We start from the raw sequence: 25741 nt of genomic DNA on the forward strand, positions 1-25741 counted from the left end.
AGACCTTTGCATCTTACAGCCATCAGCTCTTTGTGAAATGCAGCTGCTCACTGCAGGGCATTGCTTCTTCACTCTCTGTAGGAACAGAAAAATTCAGCTGGTCTGAACTGGGAATTTGAGTTTGGTGAAGGATCCTCTCTGCTCTTGTGTTGTGGAGTTTGCTGTCAGTGTGAGTCCCTGAACAAATCAGCTCCCTCCTGACTTTGCAGTCAGCACACACACACACATTTCATCACAGCCTGTTCTGTGCTTTTAGTGCTGTAAATCTTTGGAATATGAAAAGATTTGCAGTGGGTACCTTGGGAAATATCTGCATCCTCACATGTCATAGTCAGCAGTCAAAAAGGAGAGGTACCAACCACTCAAAAGGAGCTGGGAACATCCTTTTATGGATTTTACCTCTGCAAGGCATCCCTGGCTTCCCCCTGAGCTGAACATCCACACTTTTCACCAGGTGTTTCAGGAGGTTTGGGAAAAGCTGGGATAGTGGTAGTGGACAGTCTGATTGATAAATTCTGCCCTCAAGAATGAAATTATTAATCATTACCCTCCAACTCTGTTTCACCAGCTAATTCATTCTCAGCTTTCTGCACCTTACCCCACAGCAGCAGCCAAAGGCTTGGAGGCAGCTGCTCCTTTAAACGGGAATTGCCTGTGATGAGAGAAATCTGAGAGCAGAGCAGCTCTGCCTCTCACCAGCCTCGTCACTGCTGCTGCTCTGGGCCAGCCTGCAGTGCCCAGAGCACCCCAAACCCATCCCAGCTGCCCAGGGCAGCTCTGCCTCCTGCCACGCTGGACTCCGAGGCCACGGCTCTGTGCTGCTTTTCCCCCTGCCCCACTGTGGTGTGTAACCCAGCTGGGGTTTTCTCCTCCTTGAGCCCAGAGGTGTTTGCTGCCCTGCTGCTGAAGGGAGGCTCCCTCAGGCTGCTGGCAGCTGGCCTGGGACAGATCCCCCTTCCTGCTGGTGACTGTAACCGTGTGAGTGCTCGCTGCTCTCTGCCCTCCTTCTGCTTCTCTGCCTGCCCATCCCTCCCTGCTGCTGCTGCATTTGCTGATAAGGTGCTGTGTGTGTGTGTGGAACAAGCTCAGCCTCCAGCCAAGCTCTATCCTTGAGCCCCTCTGCTTTTCTTCCCTCTTCTCCTCCATCTTTAACCTCATGCTTTCCCTCTGCCTGCTTCCCCTGATGAGCCCTGCCCCAGACCTTTGGCTGCTCAGTGCTGGCTCTCCTGAACCCCTTCCTGCTGTTTCAGTGCCAGGCCATGGGGATATGAGCTTGTTTGGGGGTCTGGCAAAGCTTCCAGCACTGTAAGATTTCATTCTTTCTTTACTCTGGAAAAGGATCTTTGCTCCAGGCTTAGATTTCTTTATGTGAGTTTGGGTTTTGTGCAGAACCTGCCACCCATCAGTGCCCTGAGAAGTCAGGATTGATGCTGGGCTCCCCAGGGGAGTGTGGCTCTGTGGGGAAGGGGCATCCTCTGCACTCTGTTCCTCTTTCAAACCTTTGTTTTGTCCTGTTGTTGATGCCACTGGCACTGGGAGAGCCCCTGGATGTGCAGGAGGGGCTGGGGGAGGCTTTCAGTGCTGCCCTGAAATTCCTCTCTGCAGCCTCAAGTTGTGTTCTTTAGCTGCTTTCTTCTGTCTCAGGTTTCAGAAATGAAGGATTCAGGATCTTTCTCCTCCTCTGCAGTCATCCCTCTAGTGGCTTTTATTCTTAAAGCCAAAAAAAATATTGTAGTGTGTGTTCTCCACTTTATCTGAAACTGGGGGTTATTTTTATAGGATATTGCATGAGATGATCCAGATGGGAACAGAAGGTTTTGTTTTTCCACTGTCCCAATGGATGATCCCTCAGGCAGTGCCAGCCCAGGGACTCCAGGTTGTTGGGCTGCATGGAAAGATTTACCTTGATGGACTGGAAACTTCAGTTCCAACAGGTCTAAAGGATTTTATTTGATTTGGGGAGTCTGTGTGTTCAGCATTATGCTGAGTGTAAATCTTGTCCTGTTCAGGTGTTGGGCTGTGGTGTGATGAGAATTATTTCAGGCCATGAGAAAGTTCAGAACTTCCTTGTCTCTAAGTGCAAAACCAATCAGGCCACAATATTTCCACCCAAGGCAACAACATCCTGCTGCCTTCTCACCCTGGCTTCAAGTTCCTGGCAGTGAAGGTAAAAATTAGGAAATGGCTTTCCTGTCAATTCACCAGAACATGAGAAGGGCGATTTCTCTCTGAGGTGTGCCTTGAGTCCCAGAGTTCTGCTACCAGCTTTGCAGGGATCAGGGATTGCACCAGGCAGAGGGAAGGCTGAGTTCAAACAGGCAGCACAGTGAGGGGAGAGAAAGGGCCAAAAGCCAGTGTGAGAGCAGGATTTTTATATTTTAATATTGCTTAAGAGAGCAGCAGTTAGAGTCTGAATCACCCCAGTTTCTCTGCCTTCCTGCTGCTGCCCCCCATTCTCCCAGCACAAATACCCTTCCTATTCCCAAGTCTCTCTGGGGAATTTTCTCCTTTTGATGGGAGGGTGCTTTTCTCCACTCTCCAATTCCAAGTAGCTGAAGGTTCTGTGCTGCTGTTCCACTTTTTTCTCCCTCCCAGCAGCCCAAACTCCTGGTGGCTGCTCAGGACAGAGGCTGCAGCCCCAGCTCAGAAATGGCTCTGTGCTCTGGCCATGGAACTACAGCTCCCATCATGCCCACACAGAGAAATGCATAATTTTTTTTTTTTTTTTTTTTTTTTTTTTTTTCTGGAAATGAAGCCTCATGTGACTTCCCAGCTGCTGCAGCACAGAGGGAGTCCCTGTGAGGTTTTTTTCCCCGGGAAATGGAGGTGTGCCCTAGCTGGCAGATGCTGTGATGGCATCTGAGCTGCTGCTCACTGCTGACTTCGGGAAGGACTCGGGATTGTGCCCTCCTGCCTCATTTTGCTGGGGATCTGTCACCTGTAACCGAGGTGCATACCAACTCAACTCTCTCCTCCTTCCATCCTGACATTCTCTGTGGCAGCTCTTCCTCTCTCTCCCTTAACATTTCCTCATTTGTTTCTAATTTCCCCTCCCACTGGTCCTGTCACTAACAGCTTTTGTTTTGCATGCATTTCACAGACCCACAGAGGGGGGTTTTTTTTTGGTGTTTCCCTAACTCCTGCAGCCTTTTTGTTTTTTTACCATATGGGAGGATCTCAGTGTGGCTGAAGTGGTGCCTCACAGGCAGCTCTGAATTCTCTGCCTGCAGGTCACGCACCTTTCCTGCCAAATTAATCTGTCTGAGCCTCCCCAGCCCTTTGTCTGCACTTCTTGGGCACTTGAGGAAGGGAATTTTTTAGTCCTTTGGAGTCTTTGAGAGGTGAGGCTGCTCTGGGGAATGTGAAGCCATGCAGAGGATGCCCTGCTGGCTGTGAGTTGTGACTATTTCAAGGGTAATACTTACAAAAAGCCATGTTTTCTAATTTTTAATTATCCTTTTGGAGGCAGTTTTGAGCCAGAGCCCCGGGCTAACACAACCATGGCTGTGGCTATTTATAGAGCCTGGAATTCCTACCCAGAGCTCAGGCATTTCACAGTGGGCTGTTCCCTTCCCAACACTTCCTCAGGAGATGTTTCCTGTTTGCTTTTAAATTCAGGAGCTGCTGCAGCTACAGGGAGCCTCTGCTGTAAAGAGGCTGAAATCTGATTTTACTCCATTGCAAAATTATGATTCTTTAGCTCAGGATTTGCTGAAAGTCCTTCATGAAGCTGTTGTGCTTTTTTTCTCTTTTCTCCTTTCCCATGCTGCTGTGAACTTGGAGGAAATCACAGAAATAGAAATGTCAATTAAGTGACATCAGTGGCTTCATGAAGGAGGGATTGGGGAGCAGATTGTCCAGCACGTGTGGATTTGCTGTTTGTGAATGTCTGTGTCTGCACTGGAGGTTGAAATAAGTGTTCAGAAGAGGAGCTTTATGTCCCTGACAATGTCCCTGGTTCATGGAATTGTTTGGAATGGAGGGGACCTTAAACCCATTCAGTGCCAGGGACACCTTCCACTATCCCAGAGTGTTCCAAGCCCCATCCAGCCTGGCCTGGGGCACTGCCAGGGATCCAGGGGAGCCACAGAGTCTCCCCACCCTCCCAGGGAACACTTCCTGCCCAATTTCCCACCTAAACCTCCTCTCTTCCAGAGAATTTGTGTATTGTGAGCACAAAGGCAGCTGGGGTTTGTGCAGGCATGCATGAGCACATCCCAGCACAAACACATGGCACACCCCACTCTGCTGTGTGCCAGCACTGCTCAGGGCTGGGTGGCTGCTGGAGATTGTTCCCTGATGGAGCAATGGCTGCTGGCCCTCTGCACAGCTGCAGGGGGGTGACACCTGTGCCACTTCCCTCCAGCACGGGCTGATGGCAGGGCTGTGAAAAATTGAATATACTGGGACCCTTGGGTCTGCTGGGCTGTGAAAAATTGAATATACTGGGACCCTTGGGTCTGCTGGGCTGTGAAAAATTGAATATACTGGGACCCTTGGGTCTGCTGGGCTGTGAAAAATTGAATATACTGGGACCCTTGGGGTCTGCTGGGCTGTGAGATATTGGATATACTGAATATCCTTGGGTCCTGCCATGGCTGTGAAATACTGAATATACTGAATATCCTTGGGTCTGCTGGGCTGTGAAATACTGAATCCCCTTGGGTCTGCTGGACTGTAAAATATTGAATATACTGAATCCCCTTGGGTCTACCAGGACTGGGAAATACTGAATATACTGAATATCCTTGAGTCTGCTGGGCTGTAAAATACTGAATGTACTGAATATCCTTGGGTCTACCAGGGGTGTGAAATACTGAATATACTGAATATCCTTGGGTCCTACCATGGCTGTAAAATACTGAATATACTGAATATCCTTGGGTCTGCTGGGCTGTGGAATACTGAATCCCCTTGGGTCTGCTGGGCTGTAAAATATTGAATATACTGAATATCCTTGGGTCTGCTGGGCTGTAAAATATTGAATATACTGAATATCCTTGGGTCTACCATGGCTGTGAAATACTGAATATACTGAATATCCTTGGGTCTACCTGGGCTGTGAAATACTGAATATACTGAAGCCCCTTGGGTCTACCAGGGGTGTAAAATACTGAATATCCTAAATTCCTGTGGGTCTACCAGGACTGTAAAATATTGAATTTAGTAAACCCCCATAGGTCTGCCAGGGTTGTAAAATATTGAACATACTAAACCTCCATGGGCCTACTAGGAGTGTAAAATATTGAATATACTGAACTCCCTTGGGTTTGCCTAGGCTGTAAAATACTGAATATACTGAAACCCCTATGGACCCCCAAGGCTGTAAAATATTGAACTTAGTCAACCCCATGGGTCTGCCAGGGGTGCAAAATACTAAATATATTAAACCCCTATGGGTCTGCCAGGACTGTAGAATATTGAATATACTAAACCCCTGTGGATCTACCAGGACAGTACAATATTTAATAAACTGAATCCCCATGGGTCTGCCAGGGCTGTAAAATATTGAATTTAGCAAACCCCCATGGGTCTGAATATGAAACCTCCCTGGGGATGAGTATGCCACTGCCTGTGCCCAGGGGAGTGGCAATGCTGTGGTTTTGCAGAGGCTGAGCTGCCCCTGGGTGTGTTTAAACCTCTCAGTGTGCTCAGACCCTGCCATAAATCCATCTGCAGCTCTCTGCAGCTCCTGCAGGGATGAATAAGCACTTTGAGGCAGGGATGCTCCTGGCTCTCAGAGCTCCTGCTTTGCCTGAGCCCTGCAGTGTTTTCCCTGCCTCCCTGCAGCCCAGCCCTGCCAGGGAGCTCTGAGGAACTGTGAGCAGCTTTCCTGGGGCTCTTTCACATCCTCCAGGCTGATTTACTGGAGCAAAGTAGGCCAGGAGAGGAACTGGGGGATGAATGAAGTCACGGTGCTGCGCCAATCCGGGCAGGGCCACGCAGCTACGGGTGCCTCTGGCTGCTGGCACCCAGCTCACCTTTTCCAGGCAGCTTTGTGCCTCCAGCCCTGGCTGAGCGTGCAGCAAAGAGTTACTGGCTCAGGCCCAGTGGTTGGTGAGGGCTGTGTGAGGTGAGTGTGCTCAGGGGGATGCAGCTGAGGAGCCTGCAGCACTCTGCACCTCTCAGTCCCCTGCGTGCTCTCTGGTATGGCTGCTCTGCACCATCGCTGCTTCCCCCTCCTGCCTGCCCCCCTCACTCTTCTCTTTCCTCCCCACGTCAGCCCCCCTCGTGTCTGAGCACTGCTCCTGCACCTGTGCACTGCCCAGAACCTGCCTGCTTTCCTCCTTTCCTCCTGACTCCTGAAATGCCCACTGGGCTGGGGTGGGGTGGGATGTGTGGCTCTGCCTTCCTGCAGAGTGAGAGAGGATGAGCAGCTGGCTGGAAGCTGGGCTGTTCCCCTGCTCCCTGGAATCTGGGCTGTTCCCCTGGAATCTGGGCTGTTCCCCTGGAACCTGGGTTATTTCCCTGCTCCCTGGAATCTGGGCTGTTCCCCTGAAACCTGGGTTATTTCCCTGGTCCCTGGAATCTGGGCTGTTCCCCTGGAACCTGGGTTATTTCCCTGGTCCCTGGAATCTGGGCTGTTCCCCTGGAATCTGGGCTGTTCCCCTGGAATCTGGGCTGTTCCCCTGGAACCTGGGTTATTTCCGTGGTCCCTGCAAGCTGGGTTGTTCCCCTGGAAGCTGGGCTGTTCTCCTTATCCCTGGAAGCTGGGGCTATTTCTCTGGGTTATTTCCCTGGTCCCTGCTTGCTGGGATTTGGGTTGTTCTCCTGCAAGCTGGGTTATTTCCCTGCTCACTGGGAGTTGGGTTGTTCTCCTCCCTGGAAGCTGAGTTGTTCTCCTGCTCGTTGGAATCTGGGCTGTTCTGCTCACTGGGAGCTGGGTTATTTCCCTGCTCACTGGGAGCTGGGTTGTTCTCCTCCCTGGAAGCTGAGTTATTCTGCTCATTGGAATCTGGGTTGTTCTGCTCACTGGGAGCTGGGTTGTTTCCCTGGTCCCTGCAGGAATTCAGCCTGGAAAGGAAGCTGGCAGCAGCAGGAGGAGGAGCAGGGTCCTCTGTGTCCCTCAGCATCCTGCTGGACCCTTGGGTGGTGGCAGGGGGGAGGAGTTGGGGGCATGGCAGTGACTCAGATCTTGTGCCAGGCACCAAACAAGTTCCTAACCCAGAACCATCTGCTTGAGCTGCTTTTCCTGCCCTTCTCTGGGGGCAGAATCTTGGGATTAACCCCTGAGCGCCTTTCACTGTGCTCACCCTCCCATCAACTTGTTTGCCTGTTGTTCTTCATCCTCTTTTGACTTTCCCTTTCTCTCCCCTCCCTTCCTCCCTCCCTCCCTCCCTTCTCCCCCATGCTCCTGTTCACTGCTAGGCCAAGCAGAAAGCATGGAGACGTCTGATATGGCGACAGCAAAGGTAGGATGGAAATGCTGCCGGCCTCACTGTGCGTAAGTGGTTTCGCTTGGCACCTTCTTACTCTGCCTGTGACCCTTTTACTGCCCCTTGTCCCCTCCCTGCTGCTGGGATGTGGCCCTGAGCCCTGGGAGGATGTCCCAGTTGTGAGGCTGCAGGGAATGCTGGAGTGCTGGGGGTGGGAGGGAGCTGGGGGCTTGTGGTCCCTCCGTGGCACTGAAGGTGGGGGCAGGGATGCTGCTGAGTGAGGCAGTGACACTAGATGGTGCTTTAGGGGCAGCTTTCCACTCCCAAGGTTGTGCGAGGAGAAATTCCTTCTGGCAGCCTCCTTTTTTTTTTTTTTTTTTTTTTTTTTTTAATTTAATTTTTTTTTTTTTTTTTTTTTGGAACGCATCTGGGTGGAGTGTCGAGTGAGAAAGTAATTCGAGCTTATAGATACATCCACCCTTTTCTGTGAGGCTGCTCTGTTCCCTTTCACTGGCTGTGGGCTCTGGTTTCCCGTGGGCTGGGTGTGCCCAGCGGTGGGAATGGCTGGGAGGGGTGGATGAGCATCGTGGCACTGTGACTTTTAGAGCCAGGGTTTGATTTCCTGGCCACCAAAAGGAATCTGTGTCAGAGCAGGGTTGAAGTTCAGGGGATGTGCCTGCAGGATGTGTTTGAGGCTTTCTGTCACAAAGTGATGGAGCCATGGATTGCGAAGATGGGGAGGGGCATTAATGGTTCTAAATTCCTGATTTTGAGGCTGTTCTGGCTGGATCCTCGAGCATGGCCACGTGCTCTGCTGTATTCCAGGGAGAAACTCCTTCCTGGGTGTAGAATTCCATGGCTAAACCCCCCCACTCTTTTCCATGTGCTGCTGGTCACAGATTGAGGGGCTCGTGTCTCAGCTGAAATCCAAACTGAGTTTTCCCTTTGATTTCCTTTGATTCCATCCTTTGATTCCATCCCTTCCAATTCCACTTCCCTGGATAATACTGGGGAAGCTTTTGCCCTGGGACTGAGCAACTCCTTGCTGCAAGTTTGGACATTTTTAAGTGTTTATCAATAAATTGCATGATGTGCTTCTGCATAAATGTTGCTTTATAAAGGTGAACTCATCCTCACATCATATTTGCTGCAAACCCTCTTCAAGCTGTAGGGCTTGAAAAAAAAAAAAAAAAAAAAAAATCCCCCAGAGGATGCTGAAGGGTCTGTGGCATTTCAGTTGGAGTTGTGGTGGCATTTTGGGGAACTCACTTTTATCTCTGGCTTGAAAAGCAGATGTTTCCCATAACAGAAACAACAGTCACTTGAAATTCGTTTTTCTCTGTACCTGTTTTTTTATTTTAATTAAAGGGAAATATGGCCTGCAGTGTTAAAGCATCATCTTAACGTGAATGTACTGAAAAAAAAAAACAAACCCATCTAATTATCTTTTTTTGGAGAAATTGAAAACTGTGTTGAGTTTGAACCTTCTAAAACAGATATGATTTGGGAATTAGTTATGGAGACATTCCTGGAATGTGCACAGGTTTATTTGAATTAACCGTGACAAGTGCTGATGTTTAGTCCCCAATTTTTCATTTAAAATTCTGCTTTCCTTGCTGACTTTGAGCCAGTTACCCCTGTAAGGAGTTTGGAACATTAAAGGCATGTTGTTATTTTTGCTTGATTTCTGCTGGGGTGAGTCTGGAAGAATTTCTGAGGAGGTTGAAAGGATTTATTTCCTGATTCTGGGATGTCAGGGTGCTCTGACCCAGCTGTTCTCCATTGTGTCACCCTCTTGCTCCTTTTCCTGCTGAGGCACCTTCCAGGCTGTCTCAAGAACTGGCATTTCCTGCCATGCCATGAATATCCCACAAAAAAAAAAAAAAAAAAAAAGTGCTAATATTAAACATCATTCCCTGATTTTTGCTTCCCCCCAGGCCCTGACTGGGATGGTGGTAAAATAAAATCTTGTGCAAAAATTTGCTTTTTTTTTTTTTTTTTTTTTGTGCAGATATTCCTGCCTCTGCCCAGCCCTGTTTCATCTGGACAACACCACCCACTATTTCTTTCATCCATGTAGGGGGCCAGGAAAAAAAAATAATAATAAAAAAAAAAGTCTGTTTTTTTTTTTTTTTTTATTCCAAACCTGACCTTTAAACTTCATGTTTGTAGGTACAGGTCAGGAAAAACATCTGGACTTTTTTCCACCCCCTGTTTTTTTTTTTTTCCTCCAGTTTGAGAAAGTTCTGCCTGCTTTTGGTTTTGTTGCTGTTTTTAGTGTTTCTGTGTGTGCTCCTGCTTGACTTCCTCCTCCTGCCTGGTGCTGGAAGCAACCAGGAACCCCAAGGGAGCTTTTATTAATGGAATTCTTGATCTGCACCAGGAATACTCAAAATATTACTGGCACAAGGCCAGGATCCAAATTATCTTAATTCTTTTTGAAGTTTATGAGAATTTTTTTTCCTGGGAGAAAGGACAGGGATGAGGCAGGACAGCACAACCACATGAACTTTATTATTATTTATTGTTTGTGCTGAGCAAATGATGCATCTAATTAAAAAATAAGATTCCCTCCCCCAAACAACCCAAATGGCATTCCAATAAAATTGTTGGATTTACAACTTTTATGGCTGAGAGGGGAAAATGAACCTCTGGTCTAACATCCTGTATGAAAGATAAAAATGGTGAAAATGTGTATTTATGGCTCTGTGAGGGCACCTGCACACATTTCAGAGCTGCTGTTCAACTCAGCTATTTTGTTTATTTTCACCAAACATCAAAACAAACTCTAAGGATACCCAGTGTTTACCCTTTGATGCCTATTTTTAATTTTTTTTTTGTACAGAAAAAACAATTTTTACCAAAATACCAATAGCTTGGGAAAACTCTTTTGAGTGCAAAACACGATCGTGGAAGATATTTACCACTTAAATTGACATTTATAGATGAGGCCAATACATCAGTGATGGCTTTTATAACAATTTTCTGAATCACAACCTGCAGTTGCACAGAGCAGTGAGAATCCAGGCATTTATAGAATTTCCCTTTCCAAAACAGAGGCCAGAAATTACTTTGAACCCCTGCAGCCACAGCTCTGGTTTTTTGGTTTTTTTTTTCCTTTTTCCCTTTTAGTGGAATGGAGTAGGTAGATAATTAATCTGGAATTCATCTTGCATGTGACTGACAGGTAATTTTAGCTCTGAGGAGGTGGCTGTGCATAACCCATCCCTCCTGATGCCTACAGCTGCTTTTGGGGTTGCTTTATTGCAATTTTAATACCTTTTTTTGTTGTTGTTGTTCTTTTTGCCTACTGGAATAGTTAAGTGCAGAGGATGGGGGGAGGAAATGAAGTTATCCATGCAGCTGGAACAGCTGGATCAGGCAGAATTTGGGGTTGGGATTGGGAATTTGGGGTTGGGGTTGGGAATTTGGGGTTGGAATTGGGAATTTGGGGTTGGGGTTGATAATCTGGGGTTGGAGTTGGGAATGTCTGAGTGGGAGTGACCCACAGCCCCTCCAGGCTCCTGCTGGGAGGATTTTGGACAGCACATCCAGAAATGGCCAGCCAGCCATTTAAACACCTTCCCAGCCATCTCTTCCTTTGATAATTTCCCCACCCCTCATGTCATTTGGATAAAAAAAAAAAAAAAAAAAAAGAAAAAGTGCATGACTGCTTATCTCTTAATACCTTTCTTGCCTGAGCTTTGATTTCCAAACATGTGACTCTGCAGCATTAGTCTGTCCCAGATTTGCCAAGCTTGCAGGTCTCCTGACCCATTTTGCAGCATTTGGGATTTGCCTCCCTCCTTGACAACCTGCAAAGCTGCTCCTGGAGAAAAGCCCAGCCTAAAGCCTGGCCTAAGCTGGTGTAGGTGGGACCTAAGAAAGGCTGAGTTTGGGGTTATGTGAGGTGAGATATGAAGGTGGTTTTTTCCATGCTGTTTGTTGTGAGGAAAACCTGACTTTTTGGGGTTTTTTTTGTCTGGAATTAAACAGGAAATGCATTGCAAAGTTGTTGTTGGAGCAAATTCCCTAATCAGGGATTTGGGATCTCCCCTCCTGCCCTGGGGCTCTCCTGCAGAACTCCCCATTTTAGTGTTATTTCCCCAATTTCTCAAACTTCAGCCCAAGATGCTGTTTCATTTCACCTGTCCTGGAATGGTCCAACCCCTTCAAAAGTGACTTTCTGCTGAATTCAGACTTAACTTTGCTGCTCTTCATCTCTTCAGGGTTTTGGGAAAATCAGAAAAAAAATCTCTTTGTTGTTATTAGGCACAATAGGAAAGCAAAGAACCCCATTTGTTACTTTCCAAAAAGTGTTTCCCTGGAAAAATGTCTCTGAAAGCTTTGCAGACCAGGACAGAGCTGTGGGACTGCCCCTCTTGAACAAAGGTGGTGATTTTACAAATTAAGGTTTTCATGTCAGTCCACTCATAATTATCTGCAGCCATGGGGATGGGGGTGTGAGTGAAAAAAAAAGAAAAAAAAAAAAAAAAAAGACAAAATGCCACTTAAAGGGCTTCAAGAGTAGAAGCCTGATTTACACAGAGCTGCCTGCTCTCTTTACCTAAAACTGAGGAATTCCTACAGGATTTATAGTCCAGCCTGCTGCTATCCCAGGACCAAACCCTTCAAAACTCTCTGTATGGAATACAAGTGTGGATGTCCATCCCAGGACACTCTCAGGCTTCACTTTTTGAAGCACTTTATGAAGAAATAATAACATTATAAATGATTTGAAATATCCACTGCTGCCTACCAACCTGCAAGAGCAGCAGGCTGTGCTGGGATCCTGGGAGTTGAATAGAAGAATTCCAGGGAATAGCAGCATGTATTGCAGGAAATGAGGCTGCTAATTTCAAAAATTGGCTTTTTTTCCCTTGTGGCCTTGCCCTGTGGGTGTGGGGTGCAGGGGATCTCTGCTGCTGCTGGGGGGGCAGAGCTCTGGTTCTGCTCTGATAAGAGAAGGGGCAAAAACAGCTCTGCAGTTCCCCCAGTGCCAGAGCTGAGAGATAAGATCCCCCTCCCTCAGCTCAGGGCAGGCACTTGGCCCCTGCATCGCTGAGGATTTCTGTTGCCATTAGGAAATTCTATTTTCCATTAGTTTTCACCTGTTCTTGCTGGCCCCAGAAACTGATTTCACAGGAGGGGAGGCATGGCCAGCACTGAGGGGAGTCTGCAGGAGAGATGGAGAGGGGCTTTGACCACCTTTTTTGACCTTGCCCTGTCACTCCATGCTCTCATTTCTTTTTATTTGTGACAGAGCAAGGAGGGATGGCTTCACACTGGCAGACAGTAGGGTTAGGTTGGATTATAGGAAATATTCTTTACTGTGAGGGGTATGGAGTGACAGTGCAGATGGGATAATAGGAAATATTCTTTACTGTGAGTGGGGCACAGAGCAGCTGTGGATGCTCCATCCCTGGGAGTGTTCCAGGCTGGACAAAACGGTCTGGCAGGCTCTGTGCTTGCCCATTGAACAGGGGGCTGGGACGAGGAGACCCTTGCTGTGCATCCGTGGGCAGGGAGGCCGGGAGGGGCAGGGGCAGCGAGGGGCTGGGGGAACGGAGCGGGAGCGGGGAACGGAGCGGGGCTGGAGAAGGGGGCTGGCGGATTGGGGCTGGGGCAACGGAGTGAGGCTGGAGGAGCGGGGCCAGGGGAGGGGAGTGGGTCTGGCGGAGCGGAGTGGGACCGGGAGAACGGAGCGGAGCTTTTAGACCGGGGCTGGAGAAGGGGGCTGGCGGAGCAGTGACGGGGCCGGGAGAGTGGAGCGGGTTTGGAGAAGGGCAGTAGGAGCGGGGTCAGTGCGCTGGGGGCTGCAGCAGGGCAGTCGGAGCAGGGTCAGTGTGGTGGGGGGCTGCAGCAGGGGCAGTCGGAGCGGGGTCGGTGGAGCGGGGTCGGTGCAGCGGGGGCTGCAGCAGGGCAGTCGGAGCGGGGCCGGTGCAGCGGGGGCTGCAGCAGGGGCAGTCGGAGCGGGGTCGGTGGAGCGGGGTCGGTGCAGCGGGGGCTGCAGCAGGGCAGTCGGAGCGGGGTCAGTGTGGTGGGGGCTGCAGAAGGGCAGTCGGAGCGGGGTCGGTGAAGGGGGGGCTGCAGCAGGGCAGTCGGAGCGGGGCCGGTGCCGCGGGGCTGCAGCAGGGCAGTCGGAGCGGGGTCGGTGAAGGGGGTCAGTGTGCTGGGGGCTGCAGCAGGGGCAGTCGGAGCGGGGTCGGTGCCGCGGGGCTGCAGCAGGGCAGTCGGAGCGGGGTCAGTGTGCTGGGGGCTGCAGCAGGGGCAGTCGGAGCGGGGTCGGTGGAGCGGGGTCAGTGCGCTGGGGGCTGCAGCAGGGCAGTCGGAGCGGGGTCAGTGCAGCGGGGTCAGTGCGCTGGGGGCTGCAGCAGGGCAGTCGGAGCGGGGCCGGTGCCGCGGGGCTGCAGCAGGGCAGTCGGAGCGGGGTCGGTGAAAGGGGGGCTGCAGCAGGGCAGTCGGAGCGGGGTCAGTGCAGCGGGGCTGCAGCAGGGCAGTCGGAGCGGGGTCAGTGCAGCGGGGTCAGTGCAGCGGGGGCTGCAGCAGGGGCAGTCGGAGCGGGGTCGGTGCCGCGGGGCTGGCGCTGGGGGCTGGCGCTGGGGGCCGGCGGAGCTGTGACGGCGCCGTGGCGCTGCCGTGGCGAGCGGCGCGGCTGCCATGGCATGCTGCGGCCCCGCCGCTGCTGCACATGCTCAGCAGAGAGCGGGCCGGCTCAGCCCCAGCCCCCGGCGCTGCTGCCGCTGCTGCGGGGAGCCCTGCGCGCCTCGCCGCGGCTCCGGGGGCGCGGGGCGCGGCCGTGCCCCGGCGCGGGGGGCTCGGCGCATGGGGCTCGCAGCTCCCCGCGGGACGCTCGCCGGCCCCGGCTGCTCCACTATGTGCTGGGACCCCTGGAGCTGTCAGCGGGCAGACAAGGACACGGGCAGCGGATTATCGTGGCTGTACTAATGAAAGGGTTCAAGCTCGCCTGGTAAGCGCGCGGAGCGGGGAAGGGGCGCAGGGGGATGCTGCGGCCCCCTCCCCGAAATAGGGGGAAATAGGGATGCGCTTCTCCAAGCCGCCGCTGCGGCACGGCCGGAGGGATCTGAGTGCGGGATGCGGCGGGAGGGAGGCACCGGGAGAGGCTCCGGCGGTGGATGCGGCGCTGGGCCGCTCTGTCCGGGCAGCTCCGCACCCGCGCTGCGATACCCTCAGCTTATCCATCCCTGCGATGCCCTGAGCATCCCTCCCTGCGATTCTCTGAGCCTCTCCATCCCTGCGATGCCCTGAGCATCCCTCCCTGCGATTCTCTAAGCCTCTCCATCCCTGCGATGCCCTGAGCATCCCTCCCTGCGATTCTCTAAGCCTCTCCATCCCTGCGATGCCCTGAGCATCCCTCCCTGTGCTCCGGCTGCATCTCCCAGCCCTTCATCTCCTTTCCCCTCATTTCCAGCCCTTCATCTCCCTGTCCCTCATTTTCAGCCCCTCATCTCCATCCCCTCACCTCCCTGCCCCGCATCTCCCGTCCCCGCATTTCCCTGCTCCGCTCCGGGCTGTGCACAATCCGCATCCCTCGGGCTCGGCGGTTGCTCGCTCACACAGGAAAATAATTTTTCCCGAAGAAAGATTAAGGGATAAAACACACACAAAAAAAAAAAAAGTATTTTGGATGCTGCGTGCGTGGAATGGCTCCTGCTCGGCTTGTGCTTTAAATAGCAGCTTTTGGGGATGCTCCTCGCTGGCGTGGTGCTGTAAGAGCACAGCAGAGTTCCAGGGAACCCAGAGCTGCCAGCGAGGTACCGAGGCTCGGTCATTCTTTCATCGTTCCTGGGGGTTTGGGGGGGAAATTCAGCAGGTTTGGCTAAATGGGCAGTGAAAGAAAACATTGTGTGGGTGAAAAGCAATTGACAGAGCTCTCTGTGTGTATGAAATGTTGGCACGTAGATGTTTTGTTGGTCAAGTTTGTAATTTACAGGAGTAGGTAAATATATATATATATGTAATAGAGGATGCAATTATATATCTATATATATAAAATATAATATAAACTTGACCACCAAAGGCTTATGTAGAGTCCTGAGTATATCAAAACAATTTTAAATTTCCAATAAGTCAAAACCACTTCGTTGGAATAAATAGCCTTTGAATTATGATGATGAAATTGATTTAACCAGAACTTTATCAGATGGGAACAGTTCCAGAGTTAACAGTGGAATGTGACTTTGTAATTTGGGTTGAATCGGATGACAAGGGCAAGGGGAAGGCCTGTTTCTTTTCCTTAATCCTTTTTTTTTTTTTTTTTTTTTCTGGCATGAAAAAGGAAGTAATCCTAGAAATAACAGCCTCCCTCTCAAGTGCACTGGTTTGCATCAGGATGAATGTGGTGCTTTGAGATCCTCGCCTGTAAAGTGTGAGAAAACAGCAAAGTTATTTTGCATTTTACTTATTGTTGCTATTTTTATTTTATTTTATTTATTTTATATTTTTTTTCCTTTTTCTGTGTAAAAAATAAAAGCACTACAATATAGCACTAGGAAGCATCTTGTACTGGGCCCCAGGGGACAGACCCGAGCCAGGGATGACTCAATAGGTCATCTCTTTTTCTAATTTCTCTAATTCTGTCTTTTATTTAATTACATTGAGAGCCTTTGAATTTTCCCTGTGTATGCATGGCTCTGTCTCACACAGGCTGTACAAATGATATAGATGTTAGCATTTGAAAATATTACGATTTATATATATATTTTTTTTTTATTTTTTTAGTGGCAGCGATCTGCTACCTTCTGTGCTGAGGAGTTGCATAATAGCTCAGTGTAGTACCAGGAGAGCAAAGCATGTGCTGGAAATGCTGGGAACGCTGGGATGGAGTGGATCTGCAGTGGCACAGCCCCCTCTGCAGCCTCCCCACAAACCTGCTCCCCGCAGAGCTGGGGGGTTCTGTGTTCCCAGGCTGGAGCATCCCGCAGGGCTGCGGGCTGGGAGCTGGCTGGGGAGGCTGCTGGAGGGTTCCTGGCCACATAAGCAGATTACAGAGCTGGAGCAAGTGCTGGCTGCTCTTCAGTAGGTGACGCTCTTCCCTCTGCCTTCCCCGGCTCCAGGCAGGGCCCCGGGGGCTCTGGCCAGTCCCGGGCCCCTTTGTTCTCCAGAACGATCCCCATCAGCTCTCCTGGAATCACTTGACAAGTGCTACACAAGCTTCATTCAGCATCCTTCTTCATCCCCGTCCCAAAATTAAATATTCTGATTGCTTCCCTTATTTAATTATACAGCATTCTGGATTCTGCAGCTGTCACTCTGTTCCCCCCAGGATATTTACAGGCAGTTTTGTTTATTTGGTTGTGCTGCAGCATCCACGCACAGGAGGGTGAGTTCAGGATGTTATTTCAGGTCCTGCTTTGCCCAAATCTGTGTGTTTGTCCCTGCTGGATTGACTGGAGTAGCACAGAATGAATGCAGGGTTCTCTGAACTTGCTTAGGGTGTTTAATGTGGGCTGGACAGCCTTGATGCAAAATGAGTTTATGGGGTTAATATTTATATAAAGATAAAACATCCAGTGCACGGGATGCAAACAAGCCCTCTGGTGCTTGGTGCAGGCACTGTGGGGTTAACCCAGATTTCCTCTTGGAGCCATGCTCAGACAGACACATGATTGCTGCCTGGACCAGGGAGGGACAGAAAGCTGCCAGCAGAGCAGCCTCTATTCCCAGTGCTGTCCCCACATCCATCCCATGCTGTCTGATCACAGCAAATCCCCCTGTGTGGGTGACATCAGGCTGCCCCTCACACCATGCCCTGCATTTCTTGCAGCACCCACTCATCCCAAAATGATCTCATGTGGCCTCAGCTCTGGGGCTCTGCAGCAGGCAGGGGACAGCCAGAGGGGCTGGGTGACATCAGAGAGTGGCAGTGGCATGATGCAAGTCCTGCTGGCAGGAATGATGCTGCAGCCCTGAGGACACTGCTAGGACATGACAGCAGTGATTTTCCTCATCAGGATCTGCTGTCTGGGGCTCATCAGTCATTTCTGTGGTTTTGCATCTCTATATTGTGACCTGGCATTGAGAGAGAGCTTTTGCCTCCAGGCTGACATCACTGTTAGCTCACAGTTCCTCAGGGACTGCAATCAGCCAGGCCTGGAGCTTTCAATCTCAGAAAGCAAAAAACCATGGCAGCCTTTCCCTCCCTTCCATCTCAGGCTGTGCTGCTTGCCCTGCTCTTCCTTCTTAGGAGTTGTGGGGAGTTCATCCTCCAGCAGAGATGGAAAGTAATTTAGTTCTTTGATGAAAAATGAGAATCTAATGCCAGAAGAGCATTGCAGGGACAAAAGGAAGCTGAATTTGGTGTCCCATAAATGGGATACTGAATAAAACTTTGCTCATCTGATTTTCCTTCTTTTGTGGTTCCTTCTGCATTGCTTGTGCTGCTGTGTTGGTTGGAATAGTTCTGAGCTGCAGAACCTGTGATCTGGAACCTACAGAGAAAATAAGGGCCAAAGGCTCCTCTAAAAATAAATCTGTAATTCATTTTTCTGCTAGTGCCTGTGGGTGAGAAAAAAAAAACACCCAACAACCTCTCAATGTTCCAACACCCTACTTATCTGAGGGAAGGATCTATTATGTAGTTGTGGGGGTGGGATGGGAACTAGGTAGGGTTACAGAACAGCAGAGCTAAAATTAGAAGTTGTTTGATGTCAGGGAGCAGTGAAGATTGACTGGAGGCAGTTTCAGTTCTGCATTCTGGGGGCTGTGGCTGCAGGGGCACTCTGTGCCTCCTCCAGGCTGCCCCCTGCCCTTCCCTGGCTCTGGAAATCCGTGTCTCAGGGGAGGGAGAGCTTCCTGAGCTGTCACACTCGTCCCACCCAGCTCTGCTCTTCCAGCCTTGCACTTCCTTGAGATGTAAAATAAGAGTTTGGTGAGACAGGGATGGGAGGGATGGGTCTGTCCTCAGCTCCAGGCAGGAGTCCTGCTGTGACACACAGGGGTGACAAATGTGGGTGTTTGGGATTTGTGGCTCTTTGATTTCCCAGGGAAATGATGGAGCTGCTTAAATCACTTTCAGTTTCTTACTGAGGCTGCAGAGCCTTAGAGAACTGCTGTGTGCAGTGACAGTGAGCTGCATCCTGTGGCACTGCAAATGATCCCAGGTGAAACTGGATTTCCAAATCAATTCTTCCTCAGTTTTTGGAGAAGCTTGGCAAAATAAATTCTGCTAAAGTAACATAATTGTGCTGTTTGACCTCCATGCCACAGGTTCAAATGTTGCATTTTCAGACTTTCCTGTCTTCATTGATTCTTCTGCACCTACATCTTCCTTTGTGCCTTTTGTTCAGGGAGGTAGAAATAGGTGCTGATAATCCTGGGCTAAAAACCACCAGAGCTGACCCACATACATATAAATATGGTATTTGGGAGAGGCCTTAGCTCCTTATGAATTCTGCAAATGGATTGAGGAATCACAATGTTCCTGTTGGCTGGCAGTGAGGCAGGAAGAGCAAACCTCATTAATGGTCGCTCCTCTTCCCTGCATCCAGAACATTCTGACCTGGCCATACATCCTGAACATCCTGGCTGTCCATAAAGTGCAGTTTTTATCCTTTTCCAGCAAGAAGATGTGCCAGGTGCCTGGGAGAACAGCTTGGAGCAGCGTTGGCAGGTTTATTTTGTAGGTGGTTCTGTGGCATGCAGTCACTAAGGGGTTATTAACAGGTTTTGTCTCATTCCTCTGCCCCTGGTGTTATTTTTTCTGCCCTTTTCCATAGTGGAAGCAACTTTTACTTTAGTAAAAATATGAAATTACAGTGGAAGGAGACCATTTGAAATAAAACCAAGGCATTTTGAAACCCTTGATCTGAGACTGGGTTTGCTGTGTGATAATAGACTGGCAAAATCATCCCTTTAATATTTTTGTTTCTTATGTGGTTGGCTGTTGGCATCGAGTTTGGATTTAAATTTGGATAAACATCTGTAATTTTGTTCTCTAATATATATGTGCATATTTGACTCAGGCCATGAAGAAGCTGCACTTTGCAGAGTTTGCTGCCAGCACCCAGAATCTCTCCCCCAGATCTCTCCTTGGGCTGCAAATTATTTTGGCTAATTGAATCTTAGTTGTTTGTTTTGCTGGGAAATTGCCTTTTCCTCTTATCAGATGGCAAGATCACCTTGCTCTCTGTCTCCAGTCCTTGGGCAGCCTCAGAAATGTCAAGTGAAGGGCAGACTGCTTGGAATGGCTCTGGAATTCTGCAGCCTGTGCTCACTCAGGGCTTGAGGTGAATGAAGCAGCACTGGGGCTGTTCCAGAGTTTTTCTTCACTGAAAAACCTGAAAACATGGAAAATTCAGTCAAGAAGAGATAAAATGTGGAGCTGAGGCTGCTGGGTGCTTGTTTGTCTGCTGAGTCCCTTCTGAAGAAAGGGAAGGTGCTGGTTGTGGGAGCACAAGAGGTCCTGAATCTGTCATTGATCATTTTTATCCTGATGTTGCCTCTGTCCCACTTTCCCTGCCTGCAAAATGAGGCAAAGCAGTCACCCCTTCCTTCTCCTTCTGTTTGGAGCAGGGATTTTTGGGGGACAAAGGCTGGAAGGGAATCAAATCAATCAGAAATCAATTTCCCCTTCCTTCTCCCTCTGCCTGGAGCAGAAATTTTCATGGGACAAGTGCTGGAAGGAGATGTTGGGCAGAAATCACTCCCTCTTCCTTCTCCCTCTGTCTGGAGCAGAGATTTTCATGGGACAAATGAAGGAGATGTTGGACAAAAATCAGTCTCCTTTTTCCCTCTGCCTGGAGCAGAGATTTTCATGGGACAAATGACAAATGAAGGAGATGTTGGACAGAAATCAGCCTCCCTTCTCCCTCTGTTTGGAGCAGAGATTTTCATGGGACAAGTGCTGGAAGGAGATGTTGGACAGTGTCCCACGTTTCTGAGTGTCTGATTCACCCCCTGTGTGTTGATAGTTGTGTTGGACTGAAGAGAAGCACTCACATAACTGGAATTTCTGCTTCATTTCTGCTCTGCAAGTGGGCAGGGGCAAGGCCTGAAACAGGCAAAAATTGCCTTCAAAACTCTTGTGGCACTTCTTGACAGAATCACTGTGTCCTGGTCAACTTTTCTGCTTTTTCCAACTGAAATTCCAAATTTCTTCCTCTTTTAACCAGTTCATGGTATTCCTTTGGTTAATTGAGCAGCTGCTGTGTTTTTGCTTGAACCTTCCTCCTAAACACTTTTAAGTTCAGGTTAGAAAGTGCATCTTAATGCCATTATTATTTTAATTGATGCTTATTATGACTGGTAACTACTCATTTCAAGATTTTGAGCCTGTTTGAAGTCAATTATAGAAGTTGCAATAATATATCCAAGGATAGAATATCCAAGCTCAGGAAATGGAGACACCAAACCCAAAATGCTGCACAGAATTCATTTTCCCTCTGGGTGCCCTTGCAGAGCCACTTGCTGAATACAAGATGCTGGAATGTTCTCTGAGTTTCTCCTTTTCCTTTTGGTCAGATTTAGGCCTGTGCTGTTGATTATATTTTACATTTTCCAGTTTGTTGGTTTTATTTTTTTTTTTTTTCTCCTGTAACCATTTTTCCAGGACAGAGTGCTCTCTGTGGTCACAGTGATCTGGGGGCAGATCTGCTTTTTTCCCAACTAAAAAAAGATGCAAAATGTTGCCACTCTCCTTTGACAATGTCAAAGCCACTCCATGCATGTGGCAGAGGAGCAGAGACAGAGGAATTTGTGGATTTTTAATTTTTTTATGACATTTGTCTATTTGGGGTATATATTTTGAATAATTTTCAAACCACTCAGAATACCAGGTTTGGTAGAATGTGGTTTGGGCCACAGATAATTTCAGACCTTGGAATTGAAAGGAAGAAAAATGGAGGAGAAAATGAGTGGAATGAAAAAGACTTTGGGGGAAAAGGGAGGTAGAAAAAAATTTGGAAACAGAAGGAATGTTCAGATATGCAAAATCAAATTAGAACAAATTAGCTGGAGGGGGAACACACAACTTGTTTAGTTCTAGAACAGCTCCCTTTAATTAGAGCCATTCCCTTAATGAGATAAATGACAGGAGGAGGAGGTGGCCAGGCCTGAGCAGTGCAGGGATCATTTGCAAGGTCTCAGCAGTGAGGACACTGTGGGTTAAAAGGTTTGCACTGGAGACAGAGGAGTTTTGGAGAGGCAGAGCTGTAATTTTGATGTATTTCTGAACCCACAGGAGCAGAAATAAAGCAGCTTTGGAGATGTGACAGAAGTGCCCTTTGCTGCTGAGGAGATTGGCTTGTGGCTGTGCAGCCCTCAGAGCTGGAATTTGGCTTTTTGCAGAGCTCTTAGAGAAAAGTGATGCACAACCTGATGCACATTTTGGGAATGAAGTTTGGGAGGCAAACCTGTGCTTAGCTGCAGGCCATGAAAGAAGGATGTGTCTGGAGGCCAGGGCTCAGAAACTGAGCAATATTCAGTGGCTGCTCCAGGGCACTAAAGCTGCAGCATTGCTTCAAATACCTGCTGGATTATTTTTCCAGCAGGAAGAACAAGTTCCCCGTGGATTCTTTTAAAGGCAGCTGATAGCACAACTGGTCTGGGAAACAGAACTGTTGCTAAAATTGTGTTGTTTTACAGCAAAAGAGGCTCTTGAAAACAGAGATTTGCTGTGCTGGGAGATTTTCGTGCCCCACCTCCAGTCTGAAGGAATAAATTCCATCCTAAATTAGTCAAGATGAACAAAGAGTAAAAGAAAGGAAGTGGAATTAGTCCTGGTTTGCAGATGAGGCACGTGGAGACTAAAAGTGTTTTTCTTTTTAATGTGTTTATTAATATCTGTGCATTAATTCCCTACTGGAAAAATTGTTATAGTTGAAACAATTCTCTAAAGAGAGCAAACTACTGAAGGAAGAGCCAGGATGAGAAATGCAAACATCCATCTCTATCCCCTGCACTTCTCACAGGGGATTTGCCCAAAGCCACAAACTGAATCCTTATAATTGTCCCAAAACAACCTGTGCCTTGCTCATGTTTGGAGATTCTATAATTATCCTGAGGACATCTGTTCTTCCAAGGATCACAGCCCAGATCAGGAACTTGGGATGATTTGGATGTCACTTTGCAAGATTTCCCACATGGAACTTCACATGGATGTCTGTGTGTGTGTGTGTGTGTGTCTTGGAAGTTTTGGGGCCAAAAAAATGCAGCAAGTCAAAACAATCCTTGGAATTGTAACAATGAACCAGCCCTGAGACCAGTCATTGCAAACCTTTGAAGTCCTGCATTGCTGCAAACTGGGCTGCTGCCTCTCTGAAAAAATGGAAATAATGGAAAGCAGAAGTAGAGACTGAAAAAGTGTGATTTTATTGAGGTATTGATCCATGCTCCTGCCAATGGGGTGACCTTGACAGGGTCAGGAGTTGGATTTCAGCAATCCTTGGGGGTTCCTCCCAGCTCAGGATATGCTGTGGTTCTATGGCTCTGTTTTGTCTTTATTAACAGTTACCTATTGCTGTTTATGATCATGATAAATGAATGAGTTTATTCCACTTCTCTCCTGCTCCTGGTTGGAGGATTTTACTTCAGCCTTGTTTCTTTCCCACAATTTCATATAATCCCATTGCTCACTGTTCAAAAAAAGGAAAAAAAACCCCAAAAACAACAACAAACAAAACCCCCAAACCTTTTAATACAGCTTCTCTTTCTCTTCAATATTTACATTCTTCAAATATTTGTTGACCACTCCACTTTGTTTACCCTTCAAGTTTATTTTCACAAACGAGCCTCATGAGTGCTGTGATGTTTTTTTTGCTTTCCTTTGAACTCATTGCTCTGTAAGAAAATCTCTGCTTGTTTGACATCCTTCTAACCTGTTCCTGGTTGGGATTAACTGATCATACAGAGCAAATATTTCATCATTCCATGAGGTGTGATTGATCAGCTCTAAGTCACATCAGTCCTCCCTGCTCCTATATCCTGTCAGGAACATTTTTAATTTCCTTTTTCCTATTCCCCTGTCCATCTGTTGATTTAGAAAGCCATTTTCTTGCTTTCTAAATGATTTAAACTGCTGGCTGTGACTTTGTTTCCTCTGTTGCACCTGACTGGAGCAGGTACAAACCCAAGGACAGCAGCAGGTTTGTTTTCCTGCTTTTTCCAGGCGGGAATCAGGCACAGCCTCTGTTTATTTTCCCCAGACAGGTTTTTTAAGTGTGTTTATATACACTTTCAAGATGAGTCACATTGTTACCTTCTGTATTGTAAAACCTCCGTGCAGAAGGCCTTTCCCAGAGTTTGCATTTGGAAATGCCCTAGTGTTGGAGGCAAATATTTCTATTTATTCTAAACATTTCCCGTTGCTGCCTGCTGTTCTAGCGGGGAAATCGATGCTTTGTGTTGCCTGATAAGGTTCGGGAGGGTGTGCAGCCCCTCGGGGTGAAAAGCCAGAGCTTTGTGGGAGCCAGGAAATGGAATTTGGAGGTAATTGGGCTGTTGATGTCCAGTCTGGCTGCTCTGCTCCTTTGTGGTCACAGCAGTGCTCCCTGGGGTTTGCACGGCGTGGATATTTAACCAAGCTCTGCCGGGATGTGCGGCAGCAGCGAATTTTGGGTGCAGCACTGCTGGGATGTCAGGGAAGCTGCTCCAGGGCGGCACAGCAGATGGGTAAGGGCAGGAGAAGAGCAGAAATGCTGGAATTTCCCCTGGGTGACGGCAGCCAGGAGCAGCCAGGGTTAATGGGCGATGCGGAGCATCCTTAAAGCCGCAGCGGAGCCCAGTGGGCAGCTCGGATGCCGGAGCCGGGCAGATGCAGAGGCGGCTTTGTTGCAGCCATGCCAAGCTGTTATCAGAGCTCTTATCTTTCTGTCAGCTCCTTGAAATGCCTCGGAGCAGCAGCAGCAGCAGCAGCGAGGCTCCGGGCTGGTTCCTCGCTGTCCCCCCGGCAGAACCCCGGGCAGCGGAGGAGCCGGGAGGAGCCTCCCGGGAAGGGCGATGCGCTGGCAGGTGCCTCTGGAATCCTTCAATTCTCGATTTACATCGCCCAGGCAGGCGGGGAATCCTTCCTTTGTGTGTGTGTGTGTGTGCTGCGAGGTCAGGCGGCTCCTCGGGAAAAAGGATGGGATGGGATGGAGGTGCAGCAGGATGGGGGAATCTCAGCCGGGGTGGGAGAGATGTGGGGGGAAGAATTAAGGTGCTGTCATAGAGCAGGGGATGCACTGGCAGCTGTTTTTTGGTGAGTTTTGGGATGAGCCCAGCAGATTGCAGGAATCTGGATGAAGAGGCCAAGCAAAATTAAAGAGGTCAGTGGGAGCAGGGATGAATCCAGTTGGACTGGGATTGGAAATCAGAGGTGGCACAGGACAAATGTGAAGGTAGAGCCTGGGGCAGTGGTCTGTAGAAGCTACAGGAGCTGGCATGTGTTTGGATAAATGGATTGGAATGGAGAAGCTGGAATATCCATATCAGAATAACACAAATGCAGAAGCACACACTGCACCAGCCAGTGCTGGAGAAAGAGATTGGACCATGGGCTGTTTTAGGACAATTTTCCTTCCCTTTGTGAATGAGCTGTGAGCTATTCCAGCCCAGTGCAGCAGGGAATAGGGAGCAGAGGGTGGGTGCTGGATGGGGCCTGTCTGTACCAGGAGGCTGCTGCAGCCCAGCCCTGGCACAGCTCTCTTGGTGTTCATTCTGTCTCCCCAATGGCAGCTATTGAAGCTTTAGCCAGATGGCAGGGAGCTCTCCCTTTGTGCTGAGCCTGCAGAGGAGCTGCACAACTGAGGGTTGCTGCTCTGCTCCTGGGAGCAGAGAGGGGCTGGCTGGCTCATGTTCCCAGTGGCATCCCAAGAACTCGTTTGTTTGGGTTGGGTTTGAGGTGAAATTTTGGTCCTTTCTGGCTGTCCTGCAGTGTCACTGGATGTGCAGTGACATAACATTCAACTCTGTGCTGAGGGAAGAGAAGAAGGATAAATAAAGGAGGCACTGCTGTAATGACCTGTAATTAGTGGGACCTCCTGTTTCTGTTATTTTGCTTTGTGTGTAGGACTGCCTTCCCTGGTCAACCTGTTTTCCTTTTCCCTTCATCCTCCCTGGAACTGGCAGCTGATGCTGCTGAGATGCACTCAGGCCTGTGTCTGCCTGATCTCCCCAGCCCTCAGCACGCTGCTATAACCCCAGTAAATGCAGGAGCTCCTTTTATTAGTGCTCCCTCTCAGGGACATCTGTTGGCATTATTGATGTGCCTGTTCATCTTCATTTTCAAGCACACTGACTGCTGGATCCATTATCTGTCAGAGCAGAGCAAGGGTGAAATAGGCACCAGTGCAGGGGGACAGAGCAGGCAATGGCTCCACAGGAAAAAAACAGATGGGTTTAGTACCAAGCAAAGGCTGACAGGGAAA

General features: G+C 49.1%; 2 protein-coding genes across 6 annotated transcripts in view; one reads left to right on the forward strand and one right to left on the reverse strand.

Annotated features, from left to right (window-relative positions):
- The window catches only part of CLMP (CXADR like cell adhesion molecule), a 118055-nt gene extending 115597 nt beyond the window's left edge, over positions 1–2458 (reverse strand). Inside the window, exon 1 of the mRNA XM_079326615.1 lies at positions 2455–2458. The gene's annotated coding sequence lies outside the window, so the exon portion shown is untranslated. The remainder of the gene's footprint in view (positions 1–2454) is intronic.
- Positions 1–25741, forward strand: part of GRAMD1B (GRAM domain containing 1B) — an 88879-nt gene that overhangs the window by 16990 nt on the left and 46148 nt on the right. The window contains exons 1-2 of one of the 5 annotated variants that reach the window (XM_079326581.1): positions 2872–2949; positions 7369–7412. The exons of 2 other annotated variants lie outside the window; for them this stretch is intronic. Coding sequence is in view for 1 of the 3 variants with exons in the window: in XM_079326576.1 (XP_079182702.1) it covers positions 14324–14346 (23 nt within the window). In the remaining 2 variants the exon portion in view is untranslated. Of the gene's footprint in view, positions 1–2812; positions 2950–7368; positions 7413–14108; positions 14347–25741 lie in introns of those variants that run through there. 2 more of the 5 variants (XM_079326579.1, XM_079326576.1) reach the window with 2 other exon arrangements.

This window comes from Erithacus rubecula (genome assembly GCF_903797595.1).
Source record: "Erithacus rubecula genome assembly, chromosome: 25".
NCBI lineage: Eukaryota > Metazoa > Chordata > Aves > Passeriformes > Muscicapidae > Erithacus > Erithacus rubecula.